Here is a 20271-nt window from a genome sequence, read left to right on the forward strand (position 1 = left end):
ATGTATTATCGTATTTATTTTGCTTTTGAACAAAAGTAAAATTATATCAAGGGCTTTTAGAATGGTGTTCTTGTGATTTTTAAAGTAATCTCGGAATGATCAAATCAACCGCACCTTGATCAAGTTGACGGAAAAACGAACAGATTCTTCTATAAAAATTCCGTTTCATGCTTACATTTTAGTTTCATTTTCCTTGCTGGCATTTCTGATTGCTTGTAAGTCTGGCGCGGCGAAGATTGTAACCTTGCTTAAATAGTAACCTTTCCAGTAAATTATAGCATTACTACGTGTTGCATTATCGTCTTGTTTTGTTTTATTAAGAAGGAGCTATGATATCGAACTTTTTAATATCACCAAGTATTCCAAAAATCTTATCAGATCAAGTTATTGAAGTTATCAAAAAATTGCGCGAAGTGAAACTTCAGAGATAAGGCTAGGTAATGTGAAAATAATAAAGAAATTCAGAAGAAATGGTCGATGAAAATCAAATGAAAAAATTGTCAACTCCTGTGCACTAATCAGTTTACTTATCTTAGTATACCGTACCCCCCTCTCGAATAAGCGCCCCCTTCGAATACTACACCCCTCCTATCGGCCAAAAATTAAAATAAGCGCGCCCCTTTGAATAAGCGCCCCCCTCCCCTCCCCCCATTTTGTGGACGAGTAATGAGACAACAAAGGATGTATAGTTTTCGTCGTGTAGTATTAGATTTGTGCATTGTTTCAGTTTTTGAACGCGTTAAGTTTGGGAAAAATTACAAGTGTTAACGGTCCCGCGATTTGAAATTAGGATCAGCTTTTTATGTCGATAAACAGCTTATGTTGTTGTTTACGCGCAGATGATGTATTAAAAAAATTATCATGTCAGGCCACGATTAAGAAAAAATTAAATAAGCGCCCCACTGCCCCTTCGATTAAGCGCCCCCCTCGAATAAGCGTCCCCCGTCTTCTCCTAAATTTGAAATAAGCGCCCTGGGCGCTAATTCGAGGATTTACGGTACTCTGTTAACTTTCAATTTCCTCAACAAAGTGGTTAATAAAATGGTAAAGTCTTGGCATTTTTCATAGTCTCCCTGTCCTTGACTGTGTAGTTGCCATTGTTTTGAGGTCTTGCCTGACTTGAAACTTGTGCTCAGTGACTGTTACTGCTGTTTTTCAGCAAGAAAACCATTTATTTCCTTACCCTTCTTCTTCAATGGTATGCGCGATATTTATCCATCGAAATTTACCGCCCAGCATTATCTCGCACAGTGCAACAAAACTGTGTCAATAATTAGTCTTTCTTCTGGGTGAAGAGAGGCACCTAAGATCAACACTACTTTTTCCTCTGTAATGCAACAAGCGGCACTGCCCGACTTGACCAAGCGGTCGGACGTAGAGTCGAAAGGACCAGCCACTAGATTGTCACACCAGAAGTCTTTCTTTTTGCAAAGATATAATGGGAAGGCAAAGGAGGCCATTAAGGTGTCTTTCTCTTGCTTATGATTCCTCTGTCTTGGCGCCTGTGCTAGCTAGTTGCTCGCTCGTTGTTCGTAACTAGAGCTAAGGAAGACCCTGAGCTGGAGGTCCAGGTCAGCACGTCTTTAGCTACAATTACCACATTAGTTGACCAGGAATTGTTAATTGCAGCTATAGAGGACTGACACAGTCACTTCCCCACAGCTGTCGGGTGAGACCTCAACTATTACAGGAAATCCTTTCTGGTACGAAGCCGACGAATGGGGCGTTTATTGTTTTAGTCCTTCTGGGGAAATTTTTTATTTAAATTATCTAAATTAATGCTACATCGACTTGTTTTACCTTTTGGTCATTCCAAACAATATTTACCAACGACTGCTCTTCGTACTTTCCACGAAAACGTTTCAACATTTTCTAATGCTTTTTTTGTTGTTCATTTTGGTCCTGGACCACCTCTCGATAAAAGATACAAATGAATGATAGTCTTACGTTTGAATCCACCTTTCTTAAGATGTAATTCGGGCGATCAGTTTTGATCTTGAGACTCGAAACGACTGAAAAACGCTACAAACTGTACAAAACAGAACAACACAATTATCAGCTGTCCTGTAGCATTATTTAGTTGAATATTCCGTCGTACACACAATGATATCAACTTGTGCATACTCACGTTTGATAATGGATTATCCGTATTTACTTCACTTGGAATGCTTAGCTTATTTTTTATAGTTTATACCGGCAGGCAACAGCACTTGTTTTCATATTGACTGAGCTGAGGAGACTTACGGACAAAAAAAGAAGAAAAAGAAAAGAAAAACCCGTGCAATGCTTAATATGGAAAAGAAAAAACGTGCCTTCTGTAGTGTCCCGATTTAATTCCTATTATACAAAGTTTTTGTTTCCTTTTACAGTTTAGCTTGGAGTGACGATTATTTAATGCTGATAAACCACAGGTAACCACGAGTAACCACGAATAACCACGGGTATAACCAAATGATGGTTAAAGGATACTCTTAATAATGATTTAGTCGATTCGTGCATGGTTACCCGTTGATTTTCCTGTACAGCGGTCGTTCGGACTTTGGGAGTACCACCTGTAGTTTGTAATTCAACAATTACTTTATTTTTTTGTTCCGATCCTTTTACGGAAATTGAAAAAAAAAAAAAAAAAAAAAAAAAAAAAAAGATCGAGAAGACACCCTAATTCGGTGATGTCATGCACGTATGTCGATCAAGGTTACACTTCGTGAAAAAATTGCTAATTTCCTTCCTTTAATGAGTAGCTGTCCATACTTTTCCCATGAAAAGAACCAGGATATCGGACTAAAGCAATTGCAGACATTACAATTAAGTATTGAAAAAAAGAGCTAATCAAAAGAGCTAATCAAAATCACGAGACTTGTAGTTCAAAAATTTAACCGAGGAGAAAGGCGTTTAACTGATTCTCTTCCTGAGGCTGATCTCCAAAGTCGGTTTGTGAATGGAATCGGCCAAGCCATTGCAAATACCTTGAAGTGGAACACGGCTGTGATGGACTGGCTTGCCTGCGGTGGAAATATGATTGATTCAACTGATAACCTGGACGTTTTCTTAGTCTTGGCTGCAGACACAAAAGCCGCTTTAGGTATTGAAGCTACGTCGACCTTCCCGTTTTTCTGCCCTTCCTTGACTTCAACCAGGCCATTCAAGAGTTTGCCTCAGAAGTACGTAGAAAACGGATCACTTCCCATGCAGGTAGATGATGTTTGGGTCAAGTCTTTATGTCAAGGCTAAAGTCAAGGCTTTATGCTCTGATAAATCATTTCAAAACATCCAGTCATTACATTGGCAATTTCAGACAAGCCTCCAAAATGGTATAGTGCTGCGAGGATCTCTCACGTTGGCCGTGTTTGACTGGTTGGTGTCATTGCTGTCGTGATCATATGCGAAGGCAGTGTTTGTTGATGCATTGAGAAATAATTATAGACAGTAATAAATACGGTCCGTGTAATTCTTACTTATTGAAGTGGAAGGTTATAGACAATTCCAAAAATCACCGTCATAGTCAAACAAAATTAGTCCAAGTAAAATGTCGCTGAACATGATAAACGCACAGATCAAAACGATGATAAATGTAAACAGATTTTCAGTCACTTATATTTCTTACAGAACAGTCCACATCGGCACCTCTTTTACGAAGTAAATTAACGTAGTCCCGGCCAGAAAAAAATAGGTCAGCTTTGCGGACATGTGTGGTTCAGGGATTATTCCAGTCATACGAGTTATTTTAATGATTTCTAGCCTGGCCCTACTTGTTACAACAGCAGTCTTTTTTGAAAAAGAAAACCAAGTGAGTTGTTCCTTTTTTTTCTCTTTTATGTATTATTTCAATCTCGAATAACTTTTCGTGCACACTGACATAAAATACAACAACAGGGAAACCTCTTTGTTGACACTGCATGACCTGCATTGCCCTAATGGATTTTCTACCTATCAATTGAGCCACTCTACCTGGTAAACCTCTCGTTACCTGGTTGAAACCGAGAAAGGGTGCCCAACATATTTTACCTGTCACTCGAAGACGAAAGGTAGTCTCGACTTCTTTACGAGACGTATAGGTCGAGTTTCACATCATTACACCGGTGTTTGGACAGCAAATGCATATACACTGCCTAAGATCTTTAGAGAAATCTAGGACTTTTTTATAATTTTGAATTAAGCCATCGGATGATATGCGATTGGAGGTCAATTATGCGAAATAGCATAGTTTCGGAACTTCATAAACCGTGTTGTTATCGGTTCCAAACCTAAAATAATTACATATATTTCAGCGAATAAAAGGTTAAACATGAAAACGGAAAAAAACCAAAGACTCCGGAAATCGGATCCTGGAATCGAACTCGGGTCCACTATTTCAGATTGGAAGATGAGTTTGGTAACCATTGTACCACGTAGGAAAACTTGCCTGAAAACGAATGATCAGAAAAACAAAGCATTCCAGCCTTATCTCAAATTAGTTAACAAATATGCGAATTAGCTAACAACTATGTGACACATGTTCACGTAACCTGACAAACTTCTCGCCAACTGACAAACTTCTTGCAAACTGACAAACTTCTCGTGAAGAGACAAACTCCGCGGATGCCGACAGAGTGTGGCTAGTTACCCACACTAAAATCTATGTATTACGGTGCTCATATCTGGAGCCCTTTTCAAAATTACCCAAGAGCACACGCTTGACTTAATTTTACGTGTGTGTATGAGCACACGCAACATCAAGTCGCTTTCAAAACATGATCGAAGTGAAGTACACGCGAGATTAGCCCGGCTTCTGTAATCTATTCCATTATTCGGCTAATGTCACTCTGGATATGTCTGATCATGGTCTTTTACGTGGCTCGTTAACATAAAATTAAATGTATTTTTGTTTCGTGCACAATTCAAGCACACGCATACCAGGTCACAATAAAATGAGGAGGTCAAACATTATATTTAGGATTTCATTGCACACGGCTGTTTCACATAGATGGGATGAGAGCTACTTGTAGACTCATCGGAGACTTTTTTTAGATCCAGCTTTATACTCAGTTTAGTCAAGTGATATATAAAGAAATAAAAAATCGGGTGCAAATATAAAACGTGGTAAAAACCTTGTCAAGAGTGGGAGACGGTAAGCATTTGCATTTTCGCAAATTCGTCATCTGACTGTAAACTGGCACAATTCAATATCAACATCTTTCACTCTCCAGTTGCAGCTGTATATGAATGAAAGGCAGCAAGAGCTCGAGACGATGATAGTCTCTGAAGGCAGAAATACCATCACATCTAGGAAACTTAACTACTTATTATTTATTAAACTTAGGATGTAAACAGCAATTGAAATATTCATAACCCAGTAGGAGCACCTGGGAGGGGCTCGAAGGGATGTACAAACATTTAAGTACTAATAGTTTTGATCAGGTGTCTGAAAAGAGAAAACAAACCCACAAATAATTACTTTCGTCACTTAAAATCAATGTTTCTGTTGCCATTCATGTTAAATTAGCTGAAAAATTGTGGAAAAATCCACCTGGGGAGGTCTCCCCCACGATCCCGACCCCTCTAAACTCGTACTTCACGTGATTACCAACAACCATGACAGTTAGATGAATTGAAATTTTCAATTACTCCCTGTCGTCGAAGCTACGCGATCTATTCACTTCTTCTCTTGTTTCTCCGAGTATAGAGTCTGTAGACGGTCTTTGGTAAGTATCGGCCGGTTTTGTTCATTGCGTTGAATGCAGCATTTGTATAACGCTTAATTGTTGTCACATTTTGTGCTGCAAACCCAGTTTTCGGCGTCTGCAGCAAATGCTAGTTTGTGAAAAAGGCGTTGGTCTGTGAAATTCTAAGCGCAATTTGCATCTAGCAGTAACACGGTTTCCAAATCTTTTTCGCTTTGCGGTGATCATAAGTTTGTTCCTAACCTGCGAATGACACAGGCATTTCCGCCAGTTCACGATTTAATCTGCAATATTCTTGGTAAACTCGAAAGATTTCAGGAAAGCCTTTAATAGCAAAGATAAGAGAACATAAGAGGTTTGTGCTGGAGACTGAAATAACTCTGGGATTGCGCAACACGCGCTTCAGCTAGTTTCATAGACATAGACTTTAATTCCGCCATCATTGCCGACAAGGCTCATATCTATCATGGGAAACGTTTTCTAGAGGTCTGGTATTCCAATAGAAACAGCAATGCGGCAAACGTGTCAACATTCCAGATATCTATACCGTCACTGATTGAGTAATCGCCTATGACGTGGTAGCTGTACATGCCGTTTGTTCCATTTTGCTGGCGAACCACGCACAGAGTTGTGAACCGTTAGATAGACGTTATTCAGCTGACTTTTTAGAACCGACGAAGGCCGCTGTTTTTCGGTCGAAATGTCTAACATAGTTGTTATAAACAATGTCCTTGACGCTTACACAAGTCATTGTCAGACACAATTTAGAAGTATGTCATTGATACGCCTGACTGCTTCTTTAAACTTTTCGTTTAAAGGAGTCTCGACATAAAATGCCTCTGTATAGCGAAACAGAACGGTTTTAAAAAGGTTGACGTTCAAAAATGCCCCATAATCTAATCCGGCAGATCATGAGGGCTATCACTAGGACATATGCAAGACAGCCCTCATGTAATCAAATGGTTTTTGGTGACGAGAATCCATGTAGATAAAGAAAATAGTTCTAAGAGGCTTATGGCTTCCGAGGTTCCGAAGGTGTCTGTCCATAAAGTATGGAATTTTAATCTCGTCAATCTGAAGACTGAAATAAACTGCATCTTTAATGTCGCTATTGCCGGTTTTCGCATGACGTCACTAAAATTCAAACTACAAAACTATTGATCCTCCTGATATTTTACTTTCAAGAGGTATAAGAGCAGCTGAAAACTAGTATTCATGTAATTTTTTGTTCCGAATGGGTTCTTGGTTTTGTTATAGACTACGTTTGAATTTCTAAGCTTTTGCGTGACGCGGCATTTACATGACGGCCGAGAGAGCTGTCATGTTGGTTAAAAAAGTGACTTATTTCGGGGAATTTGGCTATCTGAACAGTTTTTGCATTAGAAAAAATATTATTTTAATGTTTTTGAGTTCCTTGAGGGATAAATTCACGCTTTTGTAGCAAAACTCAGTGAAAGATGTTTCTGTTGGTTTCCGGCCGCCATGTTTGGTGCCCATCCGTCTCCAAACAAATCTCTATAAATTTGGTTAAAAAAATTTCTCTGTATATCTTGCATAAGAAAAACTGCTGTGACCTGAATCTTGGCGAGAGTCTTTGCATATTTACCTTGTTTCTTTTCTCAGATTCTGGACTTTATCTATTGAACGGTTTTGATTTTAATTTTGATCTATTTTGAATGGTGTGACACTGAAAACCAGCAATTGGTAGCCATCACACAGATTTTAACAAATCGGGCACGTATAGTTGAGTTGACTAACTTGACTTTTTTCGAGTCTTGCAGTGGAAGTTAGTGATCAAGTTGGTCAGGATTTGAAGGATTCAGTTAGCATTCGGTAAAAACTCCCAATGATAAGCATTCATAGTAAATTGTGTCTGAAGCAGCTCGATTCAGCTCCAGATAGCGAGAAGTTCAGATAACTAACATTGCTTAAGAGAATTTGTGAAGCACTCAGTAGAACTTTTCTACTAACTACACTAAAGTTAGGGTTGATCTGCACCTTCTTTCACTTGAAAGAAACGTTTTAGTTCGAACGAAACTTTACTTAAGAGTGAATGCCAATAAAAATGGACCTAAATCGCCTATCAATGGCACAAGTCGAAAACTTGATTTCGCTTGTATTTTGTCCATAGATGGGTCCTAGCAAGAAAAGAAACGGACCATAGTTACTTTCTGCTAATACAGCTTTCTTTGGTAGAAATACGCCAAAAACGATTTCGACCCGATTGGACTCAAAATCTACTTCCGGTTTTGCTGAATTTTCCGAATATTTGATTGCTTCGCGCTCCGCAGAACAACTACTTGAGAATCTTTCAATGGATTTTATATTCAGTTCAGGTCTTCGTAGTATGACTGAGCGAAAAATAAAATAAATCAAAGTTAGTTTTGAGCCCGAAAAGAGATAAAACTGACACGCAAAGTTTTACAGTATGTCGCAAGAGAATAATTGCATAAAAACATCGTCATATTTCTCTATGGGCTATAACTTTAAATACCATAAAAACACTTTCTACGGGTTAAATATACACCCACCTGTTAGGATATCAAAAAATATCTCTGGGCAAATAGTTTCAAGTCGCCCGCCTTGGCCTGTGTTTCTCATAGATTTTGCCCAAAAATCCGCCGTTGGAATGTAAACAATTGCGTGACGCGGAAGCCACTCTCGAGTAAAATATTCGTTTCCAGCAATCCGATGAAAGCAATTTTTGAAACGTTGTGTGGATAAAATAATGGAAAATGTTTTTTTGTTTTGTTTTGTTTTTGTTTTTGTTTTTGTTTTTGTTTAAGTTAGTATAAATATATATGTTTTTTCATTTGCATTGCAACACCCACGACATCCATGATAAAGAACGTTACTACAGTACTCCGGGAAATGATTTTAACACTTGCTTATTTTATTGATTTCACCGATAACTTACAATACAGTGGCAGTTTTAGAGATACACTTAACCAATCCTCTATGGTTTATGGCAATTGAATCATTGACTGACAAATAAAGTCAAGTGGAAATACCATAATTTCTATAAACTACTAACTGCGTGACGGCATCTTAGCTCTTCTAGCTGTGTAGAAAATTTGTACCTACACAATATGTTCAAACTCAGCTGGGAAAACCCGGAATTTCTTGAATTGAATTAGTCGAGGAAGAAATTGCGTTTAAGTTTCAATCATACTGGGAAAAAAATCCATCTTTTCTACTTTGGTTGTTTGATCAATAAACTGAAATTTGCAGATCATAACACTGGTAGACAAATAAACATTACAGTGGTCGATCTAGGACTAGGTTTACACTAAAGGAGTTCCCGGATTCATCAATTTTAGAGTATTCGGATTAGTAGGGGTTTACAGTGAAAGGATATTCGGATTCTTAACCGTTTATACACGACGATAACTCCGGGAACATTCATGATGGAATGGTTAACAAGCAGTTTGTTGCCTCGACAATGAGAAACAAAATGCCTCCGAAAATAAGGCTAGGGGTAGGTTGAGACAGTCTGAAGTTTTCCTTCAACTCGCTGACCACGGTACTGTTGTCCATCATGTCAGGTCCCTCCAGGTATTTATTTAGGGTTTAGGGTCGAAAACCGTCGAGGTTTTCGATCGTGCCATCGTCGTCATCTGCGCAGTAAAGTATAAATTGGGTTTCTGAGGAGTATGGCATTACCCATTATAAAAGTGATTACCTACACCTGAAACAGCACGAGGTAATCACCCAGCGACCGCCATCAAATGGCCATCAATGTGCCTACGACTCGTCTACGACTGGATTATGTAATCCGCCTTTTTCGTTCCGCCGCAAACTCAAAAGATCACAGGCGGAAAAATATCCGGATTCGAGAGAAAATCGTTCACACGACAAAACTCCCCGGATTCAAAAGTTTTCGGATTCAAAGTTCCCACTTTAAATTCCGGATTCAAAATCTCCGGAGACACGACCAAACCAGGGAGTTTCTATTTCGAATTCGTCCACTTTTGAGTAAACGGCAAAATCAATCCGGCACTAAAACGTTCCGGATTCATAACGAATCCGGAACAATTTCCTCTTGTGTAAACCTACAATCCTGGCCATAAATTGTTGGGACACCTCCCCTTTTTGCGCGCTAAAACCCACGACTTCAACTACGTCCTTAACGTTTTAGAACAAAAGCAAATTGACCCCCCTCCCCCCTAGCAACGTTGCATGAAAATGAAGCTATTCTGAAGACTAGATCGGATGTGGGAAAAAAGGAAAAAGGGACAATAGAAAGTGGTTAGACAGTTGTGTTGGAACCAAACGCGATTGCTGAAAAATCGCTATTATTGGAATAAGATGTAAATATCTATCTTATCGTCTCTTTAGTTCGAGAATACTGCTCTAGGAGGCAAACAATTCTTGAAACGTGGCTATTCTGAAGCTATTACCAAGGATTTTTTTTTCTTCAAGATTTTTATCAACATTGACAGGGGGGAGGGGGGTAGGCGGGCTTGCGCGGTTTTGGTTTTAAGAGAGGCTGCCTGTGAAGTCATGTGCCGTAACTGTCCCAACACTTTTGACCAGGATTGTAGTCTTAAATGAACAGCGAACATCCATCTTGTTTTGTTCGCGGAAGTCGGTCAGAGAAGAGCGAATTTCAATGAAATATATATATAATTTGATTAAGCAATTAGCCAAAAATAGGTTGGCCGCCAAAACAGTTTAGGGTTTAGCCTAACTCTAACATTGAGCATTTCAGTTGTTTGAAACAGCAACACTCGTGCACAATGAACTATGTATAGTACGTGCGTAACCAGGAAAGCAATCCGTCCAGCACAGTAATTGTTCAAATTAACAGCTTACCGAGACACTCGCACTGTCGATGCCTCTTATTTATGACTTTTAGGATTTGTTTAATTTACTTCTTCCGACTTTTTAGCAGGAGAAAAGGCACTAAATGTGCTGGTACAAATAAAAAGGTTTAACTGAAAATCGATCCGTCGAAATCAACAAATACAAATTTAATCACTGTAGCGTTCCTTCAGATCACGTAAGGCTACAAACCAACAATATCAACTTGTCATTACGCTTAACAAATGAACTCAGAACGAGCTTTCTTTCTAGAACTCGTTCTTGTAATTAAAATGATCAAAGAAAGAACAACAGCCTAAAACGACATCGCAGTAACACCCGAACTCCAAGTAAATTGCTTTTAATTGGCGTTTTTAATTAACGAAATTTCCAAAGCGATGACTTTCAAAATATTAAAGTTAAAAGTGGTCCATTATGTTTTTCTTTTATCGCCCAAATGTTCTAAGATAGCCATCTGCGGTTTGTTGGAAACGAATTATGTATTCAGAGTGACCGCCAGCGTCACGCAATTGTTTACATTCCCACGGCGGCTTAGGGAACAATTTATGAGAAGCACAGGCCAAGGCGAGCGACTCAAAACCATTTGCCCAGAGATATTTTTTGATTTTCAAACAGGTGGGTGTACAGTTAACCCGTATAAAGTGTTTTTATGGCATTTAAAGTTATAGCCCATAGAAAAATATGGCGATATTTTAGTGCTATAATTCGTTTGAAACACATCGTAATATTTTGCGTTTGTGTTCGATCTCGTTTCGGGCTCAAACGAAACCTCGATTTATTTTATTTTTCGCTCAGTCATACCATGAAGACCTGAGCTGAATGTAAAGACCATTGAAAGATTCTCAAGTAGCTGTTCTGCGGAGCGCGAAGCAATCAAATATTCGGAAAATTCAGCAACACCGGAAGTAGATTTTGAGCCCAATCGGAAAAAAATCGTTTTTCGCAAATTTCTCCCCAAAAAAACTGCATTAGCAGAAACTAACTATGGTCCGTTTGTTTACTAGCTAGGGCCAATCTATGGGCAAAAAATGAGCAAAATCGATTTTTCGACTTGTGCCGTTGTTTGGTCCATAGTTATAGGCACTGGCTCTTAAGTATTTTACTTAGTTTACTGTACTGATAGACATGTTTCCCTTTGTGAACAAGGGTCTGTAAGAACCTTTTGTGTACAACTACTTTTGGTCTCAATTTGCGATTAAGCATCTTGTTTGCGAATTAAAAAATCTCTGTTAAAACTCATTAACCCCAACAAGTAAAGCGTTTTAATTGCTATACCCAGTATGGGATGGATTGATTGTATGTTGTTTATTGATTTTTTTTACTGATATTTCGCATTTCTTCCCCGAGAGAGTTTCGTAATCAACCAACATGAGAACTGCTTTCCACAGGTTGAAGTAGACTAAATGCATTACATACCGTCTTCTTTCATGTTGGCTAAGTCCCAGATTTCTCTCTTACCCGCCTTATATAGAGCCCAGAGCATGGAAGGGAGTGCTAAGGGACAGGACTGATTTCACTGGTTGAATCAATAATTTCTAACTTATAACCAAATTTCTTAGCGTTGCTTCTGGATTAGATTATTCTTAGCCATCGTATTCATCACAAAATTCAATCCAAGCTGCTAATTAAACCGCTCATGTTGGTCATTTTCAATCTACGGTTTGCAGGTTTACCTTAAAGTGACACGTGGACTTTATTGGCATTCCTTTTGATCTTTATGGTGCAGACTGGATGGGCCGCCCAGTGTGACAAGTATGTAGGGCCAGCAGGCCCTACCGAGTGCATTTTATTACCGCGATACAATAACCAATATCAGTGGGCAACCTGCCTGTCAAATGTCTACATCAAACTAAAAAGTAGCCACAAACACTATTGTCTCGACCCCTTTGCAACTTATTGCTGGTACCAATGTATGGTTGAGGTACATAGCAAAAATTATGGCCCAGTGACAGAAGATTGCTCTTGTGAACCTGGTAGTCCAACGTCTAATCCCTACACGGCCATTCCCACCACACCCCTACCCCCGGAGTGCTACAGCCCACCTGGAGATTCCTGTGATTGGTATCGAAACTTCTTGGAAAAGAAGCACCCTTGCGAAGCTTCAAGCAATGCTTACGCAATAACTTACGCTGAGAAGTTTTGCAAGTTGTTTGATGAACGAAGGGCCAAGTTCAGTGCAGACGCACAGAAATGGATGGATGGTGTTCGCAAATGTCTCCAGGTTTCTCTTGTACCCTTGATGCGCCCTTGGGATGATTCAACATGCGAAGAAATACGAGCAAAAGCATTTGCTTCTCACACTCCATGTTACCTGGAACCGGACAAGGACGTGCCTTCAATTTGTGATCTCGATTACCTTCAATACGTCAAGATATTCTGGACCATTAAGGGCTCTTTCATCGACCTAGATACAGCATGGGAATCCTTGAAAGGAATGTGGAACATAGCAGCTGAATGCAAATCGTCTAAGATCAGGCAGACTTTCGAATCAGCCAGAGAAACATATAACGATGTGATCAAATTTTTCAAGATACAAATCCAAAGATTCAAGCAAAAAAAAACGGCGTTCTTCTGATTCCATTCCAGACGCTGATCTGCAAAGTCGGTTCGCGGATGGAGTCGGTTCAGTCATTGCAAATACCTTGAAGTGGAACATGGACGTGATGGACTGGCTTGCCTACACTGATGCTGCGATTGATCTTGATAATCTGGACATCTACATAGTCTTAGCCGACAAAAAAGCCCTGGGTATAGTTACCACGTCTGCTCCATCTGTTGACTTCAACCAGACCGTTCAAGAGTTTGCCTCAGCTGTGAAAAATGGAACTCTTCCCTTGCAGGTGGATGGCTACAAAGTTTTGGTAAAGTCTTTGGCTTCGTGCTCAGATAAATCATGCAACAGCACCCAGACACTGGCAGTTTCAGATAAGCCTCCATTGAGTGGTGCAGCCTGGATCTCTCACGGTAACGTTGGCCTGTGTGGAGCCATTGCCTTGTTGATCATGTTCATGAACACGCTCTTATTGTAACAAGGAGTCATGATGTTTTAAACAAACTACTGATTTATACTGTGAGTGTGAGAAGTATGTTAGCCAAGCCCGGGCGAACATAAGTAATATGTAACATTAATCTTCCGTTTTCATTTAATTCGTTATGTTAAAAGTATCGCACGTCGCTAGTCGTACGTTAAAAACAATAACCAAAATAATATGCCAAGTTTACTTATTTGCGTTCTTTTTACTAACTTAAACCAGTGTTCAAACAGTTGAAAGAAAAACCAAGACATAATTGTAATCGTCTTCTAATTTGTATTCAGTGTGTTTTAAACTTATGAAAAACACTGGTGGAAATTCAAGAGAATTTCGATCAGCAAAATATACTTATTCCCACGTATATTGCGTTCCGTAGATGAAGAAATAATGTTGTTAGTTAAAATATAAGCTAGCGGCTGCAAGGTATGTTTGAATTATGTAGTGATTGAGTGATTCTAGACTTGGATCAGCGTGATATTCTCTGCCGTGCTTAAAAAACCTCCCTAGTAACACTTATTATAAAACATGTCTCCAAAATTGCTAAAAATTTACTGATCTATATTGCTCTTCTAGCTAATTGCAAGCTCACACAACTTAATAGGTCAGGAGCACGGACGTTCAGCCACATCAATTTCAATCGGCTTATGCGTGCCAGAGAATCAGGCCGAAAATTTCAGACACGATTACATATATCTCATCTTCAGCTGAAGGAAACCTTTATCTGCATTATGATATTGCAGCCTTGAACGAATTTCTGAGTAAAATCTTGAAACAAAACTGCTCTTGAACTTTTCGTTCTGTAATACTGAACCAGGCGTGCCATATAAACAAAACAGCCCTTAAATTGCTTGACAGGTTCTTGGTAACGCTTCACTGCCTCTTCCTGTTTTGACTGCTCAGAAACAAAAGACTGACTCGTTTAATTAATAGACCTACCAAATTAATAGATATTCTTAGTAGACTTACAGGGCCGTTCTGAAAACCACTTCATGTGAGATTGCCCCCCTGTATAAGTATTATTATCATTATCATTGTCATTACAGTTATCAAGTACCGGTAACGGCACATGCGACTGATTTGGTTAAAGTTTTGTCGAGCGTCACTGCTGGGCTTACTAAATTTAATTTATAATAACAGAATTTCTTCATTTAGAGTGATGCCATCAGAATAAAACATTGTTTTCAATACTTCAGACTTGACTAGAGCTTCTTTATTGGCATCTAAACGGTTAATTATGCGCATGTGCGGGTCATTAATTACACACTGAAGTTCTAGGAATTCGAGGAATTAGAGCGATTTCGGTCCATAATTATATCAACTTATTGGGAATGAGAGCACATTATAATAAAAGGAAGTAAGAAGCTTCTGTATCTAATACGTGTGATCTGGAGAGAACGAAAAAGAAAAATTATCGCTAACGACAAAACGTATTATAACAGGCAATATTTTTGCCATGAGATAATGTTCTAGCTCCCGAAACTTGATAAAAATGAATATCTTTGAGCAAGTCTCCCCCACCCCCATGGTTTACCCAGCCTCCCCACCTATCTGAGAAAGAAATTCAGATTTTCGGGGCGTGAAAACGGGACCCGTAAGCTACAAAGCAAGATCGTTTCCTCATAGCATCAGTATTCCTGTGGACAGTGAAAGTGCTGGAATTTGTCATACTACTGTTTCCTCCAGTAGACAACCTTTGGTGAGTACCGAATCTATATACACGAAGAGTACGTGCTAACTGCACGACTTGTGTCACGCACAAAGTGCAAATGTATCTGCTATGTTGCTTGTTTACTTGATTAGTGCAACGGCCTTGCAATTACATGTCTGTGAATGCTCTGGTCTCTTGCTTTTTATGAGCGGAGTTTCATTTTTCAGTAAAGTTAAGTTTCTCTAAGCCTTTGCATACTCCTTGTGCAGCCACAAAGACCAGAACTGTCGATGAAGCAAAAAGATCTGCGAAATATCGGAAGGTTTTCCAGGCATTCTCATTGCACTCAGTCTAGATTTCACAAAGGTTTTACAAACTTCTTTCGTCCCTATTCATTTCTTCACAGAAGAACTATGTTGACAAGGATATTCGAGATCAAATTTCTTCAGCGTTCTTGCAATGATCGAGAAAAACATGGCTGACAGCAAATAGTCGTTGCTAAGGAGCTGAAGGAGGCGGATTCATGTGGGCCTCGTCTGACCTTTGTTTTTAAGCGGACAACACAACCTACACTGAAATGAATCTATATGAAACATAAATTCGATACAGTAAAAACGCCGGCAGCCTGAACAGAATAAAGAACGTGAGAGCCTCTAAGATTTTGGTCAATTCGACTCTCAGGCTTCTGCCACCAAGACTGGTCAGTCATGGAATTTCAATATTTATTTTGTAACTAGCTCAGGGCACTATATCTCGCGCTCCTGGCGCGTCATGCAAAAATCACATGCAGCTTCAGTATTAATCATTGAACATTGCCTAAGGCCACGATTGTCGTAGGGTTAAAAATATGCTTCAAAATATGGAAATCGCCCGCAACTTGCAAGTTTGAACTACACGACAGAATTCTAATCACGACTGGACTTGTCCCAAACAAGTTGCGTGCGGGAAAATTGAACCGCTCTTAAGTAGTCACCTCTGTTACGAGATACGAAGACATAACGCATTAAAGTAGTTTCTTGCCATGAAGCATTATTTAAAATGCCTTCTTTCGATACAATTTTTCGCTCTCTCTCGTCTTATGTATTGCTAAATGGGATGAAAACCTGTTCAGTCGCTCTTGGAGGATCGTGATAACTAGGAAGCAAACAAATGAACGACATAGTCTCCAAAGAAAATTGATTCTGACAGGAGATTGATCGGAAGCCTTTTTTTTAACCTAGATGATGTTTATACTTAACTGTCTAGAAATTCAAGAAATCAGTAATGAATCCTCGGAATATTTGGAACATAAATCACTTTAAAAAACGGAGAGACGACTTCAAAAAGGTAGAATTTGTGTTTCAGTTAATGCCCTTAAGCAAACCGAGAGATTTTGATTACAGCAGCATTGGTGTTTATGTTGATCGGCACGTCCTTTAGCCGCCATATTGTGACAACCTAATGCAAGATTAGTTGAACTTTTTTTTGCAATGGTCAAGGATCTTAAAACAGACTGGTAATATACGTTTCGGCTAACCTGCGATCAGGCGTTCTTTTTAACAGCTGGGGGAAGTAAATGAATCTGGCGTTCATTTTTACTCTTCCCCCGTTCGCCAAAAACACAAAACAAAAACCAAAAACCAACGCCTGATCGCAGGTTACGTGTTTAATACACGCAATGGCGAAATGGCATGAAAGTTAGCCTAAATAGCGGTCAGGTTACCCTAAATAGCGGTCAGGTTACCCTAAATATCACTGACTCCACAGTGGTTAGCCCTCAACAACTGTAAGGGTTACCCTTACAGACACCCGTATTCCACATTGACTCTTACCTGTAGTGTCTTTTCGCACAATAGCAAAAACCGTACTGCAGACGAAACCCTCATCTTAGCTATTTTCCATTGACAGTTAACAGGTCCATCGTTGGCGTGAAATGCGGGTTTTCACTTTCCTGTTGCTTCTTGGGGTTCGGAGTGGATGGGCCAGAGAGGTGTGCGACAAAGACAAAGGCCCGACAGGTCTCATCGAATGCTTAAAAATCAAGGGTTACCAGGGAGAGTACCAGTGGGCAACCTGCTTGACATCAGACCATATCCTAGAAAAAAGTGACCGCGATCACATCTGTGCAGACCGCACTCGACACTATTGCTGGTACAAGTGCATGTCCGAGCTGCATCGCAGAAGTTCAGGCTCCGTGTCAGACGATTGCGCCTGTTACCCGCAGGCCCCTCCCAGTATCATCCCGCCTCAAGAGTGCTACAGCCCTGCTGGAAATTCCTGTTATTGGTATCGTAATTGCTTTGAAAGGAGAATTTTTTGCAAACCTTCAGGCAATGCTTACGTCATAAGATATGCCGAGAGGTTTTGCAGAGTGTTCGAAGAACAAAAGGCCAAATTAAGTCCAGACGCGCAGAAGTGGATGGAGGCTGTCAGTAAATGTCAACAGGTTGCTATGGCACCTTTGCTGAGGGACTCAGAAAATCAAACTTGTAACGCAATAAGAGGGAAAGCTCTTGCTTCTTACACTCAATGCTACTTGAATCCAGGTGAAGGAGTGAAGTCGATTTGTGACGTCTTTTGTTGGGATCACTTCAAGATATTCTGGGCAATCAAGGGATCGTTCCTCAAGCTGGATACAGCTTGGGAGTCTCTAAAAGGATTGTGGAACATAGGAACCCAGTGTTCTTCGCCCATCAGCCAAATGGACTGTTTCGAACGAAACTTAAAGAATGTGATCAAACTTTTGAAGCTAAATGTGGAAAATCTCATGCGACGAAAGAGGCGTTCACCAGGTTCTCTTTCAAATAATGATATTTTAAGTCGGTTCGCTGATGGAGTTGGTGAAGCCATTGCAAGTTCCTTGAAGTGGAACACAAATGTGATGGACTGGCTCGCCTACACTTTAAATTGGGTTAGTCTTGGTAATGTGGACATCATCATGGCCATGGCAGACATAAAAGCCCTGGGTATCGTCACTGCTCCCATCGAATCAGTTAGCTTCGAACAGACTGTTAACGACTTTGCTTCAGCCGTAAAAAAGGGTACTCTTCGACTGCAGGTGGATGGATACAATGTTTGGATCAAGTCTTTGGCTGTGTGCTCCGATAAATCATGTGTCAAAACCCGGACACTTGCAGTTTCAAATAAGCCTCCTTGGAGTGGTGCCACTCGAATTTCTCACGGTAACGGTGGCCTGTTTGCAGTCATTGCCATGCTGATCATGTTGACAGACAAACTGTTATTCTAACGTGAAGTCAGATATAACAATATCGTAAGTTTAACGTTCTCTTTTTTTTGTTTATTCATATAATTACTTAGGAGGAGCGACGAGTGCTTAGACTCCCACATGACAGAAGGGATACTCGTGAGTTATTTTAGGGCTGTAAAGTTTAGCATCAATTAGGGATTTTAGAATGGATAGAACCATCAATATGCTCAGCATCAACTACTGTCTTAATGGTAACACGTGAAGAAAAAACACGCAATCTTTCTGTATTGTTGCTTTGGATAAATTAGTCATGCATTCTTAATGGCAACATTCAATGGTAATATTTGATTGTAATTATAAAGTCGCGTTAATTATTATCTCTCAGCATTTTTTTTAATGTTATAGTGTTTTTTGGGGGTTGCAATAAAGCCTGTGTCATAGAAAGATTGGTTTTATTTAGGAGATTCAAAATTTTTGAGGAGAGCTCCACCCCTCTAACATGGGACAATGAAAATGCACTTTAAACACAACCGGACTCGTAAGTGTTTTGAGGAACGCTACGAGGTGAAAAACGAATCAAATTTTTCTAATTATGGGTGAAGAAAATTGAATGTGTAACAAACGATACCAGTCTGGGAAACAAACTTTAATGTGTACTCGTAGCTCGTGTAGTTTGATCGTCGTGGTGAGGATAGAATCACATTTCACATTGTAAATACTCTTCACTACTCTTCTGATTGAACTGATTTAAATTTCAATGCTATTTTTAATTACTGTGAATTTCGCGAGTCCTCCTGGTCTCCAAAGCCATACATTGGAGATATTTCCTCTATAGCGTCATTCAAAGCTCACTCCAAATCAACGAAATGTATCAACACTTTCAGAGATATGCAATTGTGAAATTTCTGTAGGTAAGTTTGGCAGACCCTGTCAGAATTAGTGCAATAGATCCACGATTGAAAGGCAATTTCGGCTGAAATATGGAACTTATTCCATGGTTTGTCCGGTTTTAAATCATAGAAGAATTATCTGTACACATAGTCTTTCGTAATAAGTTGTAGCTTTTATATTAAATTGTTAATGCCTGATGTATTTACCGTGTTTTTAACTAAAGATAATGATGATGATGATGTTTCTTGCCTTTGAGGGGGAGAGGGTGGGGGACAACTGTCCTTGAAACACTCCCGGGTCTTTCTTATTGCTGTTGTTATTTTTTTCAGATTATTACAATTGTCCTTTTCCGGCCGCTAGAAAACCCTGGTTAAGTCTCTCGTTTCGTCAGTTTTAGTATAGGTCGCTGAGTCTTTCCGTTTGATTATTGTATATAACAGCAATATGCCATTGTCAAGTTTCGAAATGCGAAGGTCTCATTTCGTGATTTAAATAACTATAATAGAACCTCTATTAACGGCTACCTCTCTTCAAAGGCCACTTTTCTACAACGGTCAACTCTCTGCAACGACAACCTCTCTACAATGGCCATTTTTGTTGGTCCCGGTTGAACGTCACGTGATATATTCACTCTTGTTTTGACCTCTCTACAACGCTCACCTCTCCACAACGGCAACGGCCCCTAAAACCTGTTCCAGCTGACCAAATAACCTCTCGACAACGGCCAGCTAATTAATTTCTGACGAACAGTGAATTCAAAACCACACTTTTTATTGGAGGTCACCAAACTTGATCCATACTACGCGTCGTTGGTGTCTGTCTCTGCTTAGTTTGTGTTTTATTGATGTAAGTGATGGTGTTACTTATTTATAGGCTAAAACAAACACTTTTAGAAAATCTAAATCTTTTGCCCCCGAAAAGAACAGGTGTCATCTTACACCCCTTCCTCCCCAAAACGGCCACCTCTCTACAACAGCCACTTTCCTCTGTCACCAAGGTGGCCGTTGCAGAGAAGTTCGACTGTATGTT

General features: G+C 39.7%; 1 protein-coding gene and 2 pseudogenes across 2 annotated transcripts; all 3 read left to right on the plus strand.

Moving 5' to 3' along the window:
* The first annotated feature begins 2832 nt into the window (after nucleotides 1-2832).
* On the plus strand, nucleotides 2833-3534 carry LOC149117729 (uncharacterized; annotated as a pseudogene).
* A 2056-nt stretch (nucleotides 3535-5590) lies between these two features.
* Nucleotides 5591-14708, plus strand: LOC110052557 (uncharacterized; annotated as a pseudogene). The gene is made up of 2 exons (XR_016206081.1): nucleotides 5591-5681; nucleotides 12152-14708. The product of XR_016206081.1 is annotated as an uncharacterized LOC110052557 (transcript).
* A 352-nt stretch (nucleotides 14709-15060) lies between these two features.
* Nucleotides 15061-19439, plus strand: LOC110052556 (uncharacterized). Its single transcript, XM_089285027.1, has 2 exons — nucleotides 15061-15212; nucleotides 17052-19439. The coding sequence occupies exon 2, from the start codon at nucleotides 17077-17079 to the stop codon at nucleotides 18388-18390; it is 1314 nt and encodes a 437-aa protein (XP_089141153.1). The 5' UTR covers nucleotides 15061-15212; nucleotides 17052-17076; the 3' UTR covers nucleotides 18391-19439.
* Nucleotides 19440-20271: the final 832 nt, after the last annotated feature.

Source organism: Orbicella faveolata, unplaced genomic scaffold (genome assembly GCF_042242905.1).
Source record: "Orbicella faveolata isolate gen_17 unplaced genomic scaffold, um_ofav_v1 contig_1, whole genome shotgun sequence".
Classification (NCBI taxonomy): Eukaryota; Metazoa; Cnidaria; class Anthozoa; order Scleractinia; family Merulinidae; genus Orbicella; species Orbicella faveolata.

What these genes read in the sequence shown, in the direction of transcription:
- LOC110052556 (XM_089285027.1), top strand. Translation starts at nt 17,077, where the DNA reads ATGCGGGTTTTCACTTTCCTGTTGCTTCTTGGGGTTCGGAGTGGATGG.